General features: G+C 44.8%; 1 protein-coding gene across 1 annotated transcript in view; it reads left to right on the top strand.

The window, feature by feature from the left end:
- Nucleotides 1–3,109: 3,109 nt before the first annotated feature.
- Nucleotides 3,110–10,427, top strand: part of slain1a (SLAIN motif family, member 1a) — a gene marked incomplete at both ends in the record, with an annotated part of 21,910 nt that continues 14,592 nt past the window's right edge. The window contains 2 exons of the mRNA XM_084309851.1: nucleotides 3,110–3,597; nucleotides 7,001–7,131. Of these exons, the coding sequence (XP_084165977.1) occupies nucleotides 3,110–3,597; nucleotides 7,001–7,131 (619 nt within the window). The remainder of the gene's footprint in view (nucleotides 3,598–7,000; nucleotides 7,132–10,427) is intronic.

The following is a 10,427-nucleotide window of genomic DNA, read 5'->3' as shown; positions in this document are numbered from 1 at the left end:
AGAGGGGGATGATAAGGAAGCTGGATGCCATCATGAAGAACCCCTACCACCCCCTCTACGACGAGCTAGTCAAGATGAGAAGCTCGTTCAGCCACAGACTCATCCCCCCCCGACACTCAACTAACCGCCTCGGACAGTCCTTCATACCAGCGGCCATCAGGCTCCACAACAGTGGGCAGCGACTAGCAGCCTCCAGGCCCCACAACAGGGGGCAGCGACAGCGACTGCTACCAGACATTGACCTGGGACTTATAGGAACCCAAGGGGGACAAAGTAGACTACCCTGGTACTTTGATTAATGTATACTCAGTAGATAGTAAATTATTATAACACTACCTCTTGCATACTGCACCTCATGTGACACTGTGAATAATGTGAATATTCCTCAGCTAGTCAGATAGTAAATTATATTGACCACATTGATCAAATTGTTTACACTGCCTGTGTTGTCTTTTACTACCTGTATACTGTGTTGTTTTACTACCTGTACCCCTCCCCCCTCCCCCCCATGCTGCTATGATGCCTGAATTTCCCCAAGGGGATCAATAAAGGAATATCTTATCTTATCTTAGATAGATAGATAGATAGATAGATAGATAGATAGATAGATAGATAGATAGATAGATAGATAGATAGATAGATAGATAGATAGATAGATAGATAGATAGATAGATAGATAGATAGATAGATAGATAGATAGATAGATAGATAGATAGATAGATAGATAGATATGTAGCATCCAGAATATTCGACTATTATTCAGAAGTGCTGACTTAACCTTTTATCTCCCCTTTGTGCACAAAGACATGTTAACCAGTTTCCCTTGATATTCTCCTGAACAATGACGCAAGTTTCTCCTTCTCTCACCGGCTGGAATATGGATTATAAACACTAACTGAATCATATTCACATTCACCCAGTTCTTCCTGTGGGACTAGTTGGCGGTGGCCAGCAGGGGGCGGCGGTGGCAGGAGGAAGGCGTCGAGAAAAAGCAAGTCACCTGAACGGAAGTGGAGAGAAACACTCTCTTCGGCTTTGAACGTGGACCTGAGAGGACGTATCGTTGAGGAGCCCCGTCGTGGAGCACACGGGTGAATGTAATTGGACTCAAGTATATTTCGTGTTATGATAGAAATATAAGCGTTAGTAGCGTGTTGAACATCCGAACGGAACAACCCTAGTGATACAGCGGGTTATACTAGAAGTAAGCGGTATATTGAAGTGGCTAATGCTAACTGTATCCCCTCCAGCGAGGTACCCACGGCAAGCGTCGCCTGAAGAGAGCTGGTGGTTAGAGGCACTGTGCGTTGCTGCATGTTCGTTAGCAGGAGGGCCTTCTCAGACCCACAGAGTAGCTTCAGTTAAGGTAGCCTTCAGATTAGCACGCGCGCCAACCCAGCTCGCCTACCAGCAGCTTGTCAGCACCGGCAGCTCAGCAGACCAGCAGCAGGCTTCGGTTCGACGGAGCAGAGGACGCCGCCTCTCCAGCAGAGGTCGCCACAACACAGCACGCGCCTCCAACCTGCTACTGCCCCCCTGCCTACCACAGCTTGCTAGCTCTTGTGACGAGAGCGTTCGACGCCATCTTACCACCCGGACGAGTGGTGGTGAGGGCGAGGCCGCCATCTTGGCTAAGTACAGTGGCACTTCGGTGGCCAATACCATATCGTACATTGCACAGTGTGTCGCGGCCTACGGGCGAAGATAATGGTTGCTAACCACAGTGTATAGGGGTACCCCCACAAACATTTCATGCCGGCATTAGTTAGGACTTTTGTTTGGTAACGTGGGCCCACATTTTCATTTCCTTTTAAGTGTAATAACTTGTATGTTCATTCCTATTGATTTCCCGTCTAATTAACCCTTTTCTTCCTACATTAACGCTGTCGTATATGTAAAGCCTTAGAGAAAGGTATTATTATTGGTACTAGCACCTCAGTGGGTAAAGAGTCTGCTATATTTGGGTGTACAATATCAGGTGTCCGCAAGGTATTGAGGTACGACTTGAGTAATAATTAATATTATATGCCATTTGACTCACTGCCAGTAATACTTGTCCCTGCCCAGTATAAGTATCACTAAAAGAACTAAGACGGGAATTGTGTGTGTGTGTCCATTACTGAGCCTAACCCTAACCCTTTCTATGCGGGTAATATTGTTACATTTAACCCTTTCCTACCCACCTTCCCCTTTCAGTTATTAAGGTCTCTAGTGTCATTGAGGGAGGGTACTGCTTGCGGGAGGAACGAACCCATTTAGTCATCTATCAGTCATTAGGTGTGGGAGGGCTACCGGAGGTATTGGGGGAAGTGAGAGCGAGTTGGGGAGTACTGCTGACCGCCCCGGAGAGGCGAGGAAGACCAGAGTATCAAGCCAAGTTGGTAAATCCCGGCCCCATCCACTCCCACTGCCGGGCCCCAGTTTGACGCTCCAGGCCCAAAGACGAGGGTGCAGTCAGACGGAGCTCTACTGCGTCCAGCTACCCAGTGGCTGTGCACACCCGTTCCCACTAAGCAGGGATAATCCACCCTGCTACAGATAGATAGATAGATAGTTTATTGATTTAGAATGGAATAACACATATACATTTGAACATAAGATGAACAGGTATACATATCACCATTTACCAATAGGATTCAAATAAACACAATAAAGCCATAGGCTCCATTGTGGTCCTTCATCATTGGTGTCAGTGGATTTATGTACTGGTGGTGTGTGTGGACGTGGGTGTTTGTGGTGTCTGTATGTCAGGATGTGTGGTATAAAAAGAAAAAAGAAAAACATGATACTATGCCTGCCTACTACTGAGCATAATTCCACAACTGTAGTGGTGGTGGTGGTGTGTGATGCGAGTTTGAACCACTTGCTACTGACCAATGAGCTGAGGCTGCATTGTCATCCCTGCAGCTCTGTCTGCTAGTGCTGGCTGCACGCAGCATCTTTGGAGACAGTGGGCTGATCTCAAATCAGTGTGCAGCCTGGAGAGAGTAGATGAAGAACCGGGGAATCTGGATGCATTGAACAGGACCCTCTCCTCTCCACACAGACCACTCGTTATATATTTGCCCTCCCTCCTCTCCAATGTGTTTTTTTCCCGTACCACTACCAAATGGAAGCAGAAGTGTTGAACCCCCAGATGATGACGATGGCAGACGTCAATGGTAACAACAATAAAATAGCAAACGCGGAGCTCGAGGTGATCAAGCTGCAAGAATTGGTCCGAAAATTGGAGAAGCAGAACGAGCAACTGCGGACGAGAGCCAACGCTGTAAACAATTGCACAAACAACGGCCCTCCTCATCTCCAAACCTCATCGCCCGTCTGTCTGCACGGGAGTACAGTGTGTTCGGCCGAACATTTCTCTGGGAATTATGGCGTTTTGAGCCCAACAACGCAATCGCGTCCATGTGTCCTTGGACTGTGCAGCTCTCCGCCGGAGGAACCGTTCGCCTATTTCCAGGCGAACTCGTTATCATCTCACCATGATGCTGTTGTGGATGATGGCAGCAGCCCCAGTGGACCTACGGTTCTGGTTCTGGATGAGCTCGATCTTTTAGACCTCAATATCGTGCTCCCTGTAGGAGAGCCTGAAAGCTGGTACTGCTGTTGTTCTGTTTTTTAATGATGACCTAGTTCTCGACATTATGACGTTTTCCTTGTCTATTTACATTTCAAATCAATGATCGGTGTCAATATTTACATAATTAGCATAATGTACCTGACTCCGCTGAATGAATATATTAACTGACATTTCTATCGAGAGAAAAATATACTTCATAATATTAAAAACAAAGATGCTGTTTACAGCCAGCCAGCCTGCATACTTGTAAATGCATCCAAATTCATGTGATGCCTTTCTCATTGGGGATACATGGGCCAAGTAGGCTATGGGCCAATACTTAAATACTAACATGTATTGATTGATTGATTGATTGATTGATTGATTGATTGAAAACTTTATTAGCAGAATGGGTACAGTACAGTACAGCTCAATACATACAATTGTTAAGGGGATGCAGACCAGAGAAAGACTTTCGTCTTGTTTACATCAGGGTCCCCCATTTTCAATTCATCATAAATGCACGTGTATTATGTATGCAGGCGTATTACTTACACAAGAACAAAAAGGGAAAATATATTTTACTGATACTTTTAATAGTAGTAAATAAAAAAAATAAAAAAGGTAAATCCACACTCTATACGCTTCCAAAACAGCAGTGTGAGTAATAATTATAAACAATGACCCTCTGCAACTCATGATCAGACGCCCAGGCTTTGTGTGTTCTCCTCAGCCTCCGGCCGAATTACAGTGGGCCACTGTATAGATGCTGAGGTATGTAGCTCATATACTGACACGCTGACTGGTGAATCGTTCCCCAGCTCTGTGCATTCACTGAGGTGGAAAATGTAGCACACTTTCATGCAGCTCAGTGCAGCATTTATGGCCCATGACATCCACCCAGGGCTGTATTGATAATCTGCTCACTCCATTTAACAGAGCTAATCGCTTCCCAAGTCTTCTATATGACTATGACCTATTTATTACCACACGAGAGGCTCCTTCTTTGGTATTATCCTCGCTCTCTTTGACTTGGACGTACATCGGGAGAGACGTGACGAACCGGCGACCCGACCCAGTTAGGGTTCATGAGGATTCAAGTTGGGCACTGCTGCATTTGTCTGGAGTAGAATAGTTACACATACGTGCTATGATTGTAGTTTTCTTTTCTTTTTTATTATTGAAAATGTAGCTCACATTTTTTGCCATGGTAAATAATAACAGAGCTAGAATTGCTTCTATTCACCAAGTACAGTGAATGCACAAGGGACTTTAGTGATTTAGTGCCTCCAACAAATCACACAGCAAAGTCTCCCGTTGCAGACTTATGCACACACGCACACACACACACACACACACACACACACACACACACACACACACACACACACACACACACACATACACACACATGGTAAAACAAACTCGTAAAAAAAAGGACCTCTCATAAAGTGCAAGACATGCAAATTGGTTTGACTGGTTCAAGCGTATCAGATGTAAGCCTATAAAATGAGGCTGTAATTTCCACGGGAGGGATGCTGTCGTTCATCTTCTTGTCTCGGCCTTCACCCGAGGCGTCCGGACGACAAGCTGGATGTGTTCTCGCCTGGCAGAGGCCCAGGGATCTATACTTAAGCATTACATCACACGCAGGAGTGGTTTGTGACCAATAAACCATGCCTAGGGGTGGTTGTTAGGCCCGAGGCGCAGCCGAGGGTCGTTAGACCCCCCTAGGCATGGTTTATTGGTCACAAATCACGACTGCACGTGGTGTAAAGCTTTTATACAACTGCCAGATTCATCCAACCTTATTTCTATACAATAAACACACATTAATCGAAGATTTATTGAAAAAACCATCCGCCAGAAAAAGTAGTTCCCACAACTCCATGTGGAAGCAGCTTGAAGTGCATCCAACCAAACTAACACATCCAACTGTGTATTATTGGAATGATTGAGAGAAGTTGCCTCATGTGGAAGCAGCTTGAAGTGCATCCAACCAACTAACACATCCAACTGTGTATTATTGGAATGATTGATTGAAAATTTTATTACCAGATGCAGAATGGGTACAATACAGTACGGCTCAATACACACAATTGTTAAGGGAATGCATAGGAAAAAAACGTTTTCTTCGCCCTATTTTTTTATTTATTTCTTTTAGCCTAAACTTAACCAGTTGGAAACCAGGGGTACAGTAATAAAATTAGCAATCAACCAATCAATCAATTCAATAGACCATGCTCACTTAAAACAGCGCTGCTTCTCTCTCAGTCTGACTCTCCCGCTGTTGCAGACAGGAGTGTGTGTGTGTGTGTGTGCGTGTGTGTGTGTGTGTGTGTGTGTCACAGTGTGTGTGTGCGTGTGTGTGTGTATATGTGTGTGTGTGTGTGTGTGTGTGTGTGTGTGTGTGTATGTGTGTGTGTGTGTTTGTGGGTACGCCAGCGTGACGCGTCGGACAGTGAGAGAGAACGCTGCAGTCAGTAGCAAGAAGGAAGTAGAAATTTAAATCAATCAATTAATCTATCAATCAAACCGCGATTTTTCTTTTGTTCTAGATTGCCTCAAGACCCATCAATTACATCATCCAACATTGTTTAAAGGGCTAACACGTTCCCCTTGACAGAATCGCTTTATATTTAGTCGTTATGACGCTATCAACATATCCATTTGTTAAAGATTATTGTCCGCCATCTTGTTTTTTCCGACGGAGTGATCCGGCGGAGTGATGTGATTCGGTGGTGGGCGGGTCCTGGGACCAGGAGCGTGGATTATGAAGGATACATACGTGTAAATGGACTGTTTCAGCCAATCAGAATAGAGAAATTTGCATGCCGTTGTATAAGAGGGTATAGGTCACACCACGCACTAGCTTTATTCACAGCTCTGAATGGTTTAGAGCTGAGGAAATAATAGTTCAAACTCTCCCAACAGTGTCTCACAACAGAAACAGAGCTTATGTATCACTGCACTGAGCCAAGACAGCAACGGGATTTTTTTTTGTGTGGACTTAATCCCACTGTTTTCATAGATATTGTGTGTTAACCAATAAAGTGCCCATTTTCACCTTTAGAGACATTGTAAACATTTCAGGTCCTATTGCTGTCACAACGTTAACAGTCACCGCTGTTAAACAGCCGTTAAATAGGTCTGGGGAACGACCACAGCTGTTAGACTCATCCTGCGGAGGTTCCCCTGGCGGCCGCCAGGTCTCTCCAGCTGTTCTGTGATTTCCAATAGGGCCAGGTGCTGCTTAGAGATGATTCCACTTTAATTCAATTTCATTTTAACAGTTTTTCAGTATAGCGCGCACAGTAGTATCCCTGCATGTTTTAAAGAGGTGTTTGGGTTACTGCACTACGAGGGGGGTTTGCCAGTCGGACAGCTCTCTGTAATCCGGACTAAATAGTGACTTGGTACTGCTGTGTGCTGTGTTTCCAGGCTATATGTGAGTCCTAAGGCCAGGCTACTGGGGGGCAGGCTCCTCACTCCTCTGCAGTGGTGCAGGCAGGTACTGGACCACCCTGATGTGGAGCTGGCTAAGAGGACCCTCTGTCACAGACTGGACCAAGGTACCGTTATACTCTACCAAGTAGAGACATTACTCTATAGTACCTTCCAAGGTACTGTTATACTCTACCAAGTAGAGACATTACTCTATAGTACCTTACAAGGTACTGTTATACTCTACCAAGTAGAGACATTACTCTATAGTACCTTACAAGGTACTGTTATACTCTACCAAGTAGAGACATTACTCTATAGTACCTTCCAAGGTACTGTTATACTCTACCAAGTAGAGACATTACTCTATAGTACCTTACAAGGTACTGTTATACTCTACCAAGTAGAGACATTACTCTATAGTACCTTCCAAGGTACTGTTATACTCTACCAAGTAGAGACATTACTCTATAGTACCTTCCAAGGTACTGTTATACTCTACCAAGTAGAGACATTACTCTATAGTACCTTACAAGGTACTGTTATACTCTACCAAGTAGAGACATTACTCTATAGTACCTTACAAGGTACTGTTATACTCTACCAAGTAGAGACATTACTCTATAGTACCTTCCAAGGTACTGTTATACTATACTCTATAGTACCTTCCAAGGTACTGTTATACTATACTCTATAGTACCAACCAAGGTACCATTATATGCTACCAAGTAGATACTATACTCTACCTTCCAAGGTACCGTTATATTCTACAAAGTAGATACTACACGGTAAATTTCGCAGAGTAGATTTTACTCAGTTTGAGTCAAATGTACTCAGTTTGAGTAAAATTTACTCTGCGAAATTTACCGTACTGTGTCCAAGGTGCCATACTTATTATATTATTCAATGACTACCAATTGGACTGCCTGTCTTTATTTCTCCCTACATCTGTTTGTCTGTCTGTCTGTCTCTCTCTCTCTCTCTCTCTCTCTCTCTCTCTCTCTCTCTCTCTCTCTCTCTCTCTCTCTCTCTCTCTCTCTCTCTCTCTCTCTCTCTCTCTCTCTCTCTCTCTCTCTCTCTCTCTCTCTCTCTCTGGCTTGCCAACATGTGATGAGCTGTGACACACTTGACACAACTTATTTGATTGGTTTCTTGATTGTGTTTTAAAGGTCCCCTCCCCTCCATTCATTACAGTTTTTTTTTATCCACTTTTTCTCCCATTTTCTATATTTTCTCCCATCCCAATTTCGTATCATCCAATTCAACCCTCCCCTGTCACGAACGCTGTTTCTTGCCTCCCACAAGCCGGCTGCAATGTGGACTAAGTCATACATAGCACAAGTCACCATTCATTACAGTTAACTCCTCTTGGAAGCATGACTTTATGACAATACAGATTGTTACTTGTCAGAACTTGTCACCTCCCTGGTTGGGGGGGGGGGGTTCTCTGAGTCGCCTGTGTGACGCAACTCATCTGTGAACCTATCATGGTCGCTATAGCTCAGCTGTCACTGTCATCCAGGAAATGCTAACATGGAACTCTGGAAGTTGATACATCTAGTGATCTATGCACGAAAACAAAAGTTTGTTCCCCCAGTGAATCTCTTAGTTATAACAAGATGTGTAATAAACTAAGAAGTGTAGTGTTTGGGTGAAACAAATTTCTGGTGAAGCGTTTAGATGGAAAAACATAAAGTTAACAGGCTTGGGGGAAAACGTGGGGGGCGTTCATAGATCCTTGCATTCTCAATGAGGGAAAATACAAGTTTAAATTTTTTTTTTTAAAGGTGACATGTACTATAAATGTCATTTTTCAGTCTCTAGCATTGTATTATAGTAATAGGAGTTCGTATCAATGTGTTTTAGTGTCTAAATACCATATTGGCGGATTGCTCTGATTCAGCTCAGCCCCTTTCCTCCTCCAGTAAATCAGGCCATTTTGATTTGAACGTCTGAGTCACGTCATTCGGACGCTGGGTAGCGCACAGTGATGCGATTGGCTCTGTGGTTGGAGCTAATGCCCGCCCACTTCCTCATACTGTGAGGCAGATTGAAACCCGACACCTCTGCATACTCTGGAGGGAGAGAGAGAGAGAGAGAGATAGAGAGGGAGAGGGAGAGAGAGGGAGAGACAGAGAGAGAGGGAGACAGAGAGAGAGGGAGGGAGCACTTGGGGGGGGGGGGGGACCTGCCGCGCCACACAGGAGGTGGGACCCTCTCGAAAACGAGGGGGGGGGGCCTCCCTTCCTCCCTCCCCTCTCCCGTGTGGCGCGGCAGGTCCCCCCCCCCAAGTGCTCCCTCCCTCTCTCTCTCTGTCTCTCCCTCTCTCTCTCCCTCTCTATCTCTCTCTCTCTCTCTCCCTCCAGAGTATGCAGAGCGTATGGGCGGAGCCAGGCCATAACAGCCTGAAATCTTGGAGCTGAAAAATGATGGTTTTGAGTACTTGATTAGAAATATAAAACAATGCATTTTTTTGAAAGAAACCTTACAGATGTATTCAATAGACTAACAGGAATTGTGTAAAGTTGCCCAAATAGTGCTAGGAATAGCAGTACATAGCCCCTTTAAAGATTTATTTTTTTGCGTTTATCGCTTTTTACTACTGGGCAGTCCAGCAGAGAGAGAGAGAGGAGGAACGGGAGACAGAGTGGGGGGAGGACATTCGGTCAGACATGACCGACAGATGCAGTGAGGGTGAAACGGGAGAGAGAGCAGGGGAAGACATTCGGCAAATAACGGCGGGTCCGGGAATCGAACTCGGGTCGGCCGATCCGCGACGCAGCGTGGTACATGGTGTGCTACTGGAGCACCCCTGGAAAATACAAGTTTTAAGCAAATGTGCCCTTGAAACAAGTAATATAATTTTAAATGTCTTGAAATAAGTAAAAAACGATCTAGGGTTCTCTCTCCTGATTGAATTAAATGGACGACCGGGATACCAGAAGATTTATTTCCTGTTTACTGCAGAGAGGAGGGACTGTGAGACCCATGTTACTGACCAAACACTCAGTGATGGCTGTCGGAATGGAGAGCTATTTAACACTTATTTTAACAAAAAAACACCACTTACAGCACCTTTAATCTCTTTAATCTCCAGCTAATTCCCATAGAGACTCTCTCTGTGCCAGTGAAGTTGGAGAGACTCCAAGTCACACAGACGAACCTCAGTCTGGTTTGACAAGGGTATAATTAAGAAGCCGTGCTGTGCTCGTTAGAATGGTATCGCATGGTGTTGAGCAGAAGACAGGGCTTCTCCTGACCCCAGCTATCCCCAACACCTAACAACCCATATGGAACTTTTTAAAGGCATGCTATTTGAAAATGAGCACAGTTTATGTAAAAAGATGAAGGTAAAACTAAAAGAAAAGAAAAAGTAGGTCTAATTGCGGCTCCCAGGTTCAGATTCCGTGCTCAAGTTCTGCGG

Source organism: Notolepis coatsorum, assembly GCF_963971535.1.
Source record: "Notolepis coatsorum genome assembly, chromosome: 3".
In the NCBI taxonomy this organism is placed as follows: domain Eukaryota; kingdom Metazoa; phylum Chordata; class Actinopteri; order Aulopiformes; family Paralepididae; genus Notolepis; species Notolepis coatsorum.
Note: the sequence above shows the minus strand (reverse complement) of the source record. Positions and strands in the feature narration are given on the sequence as shown.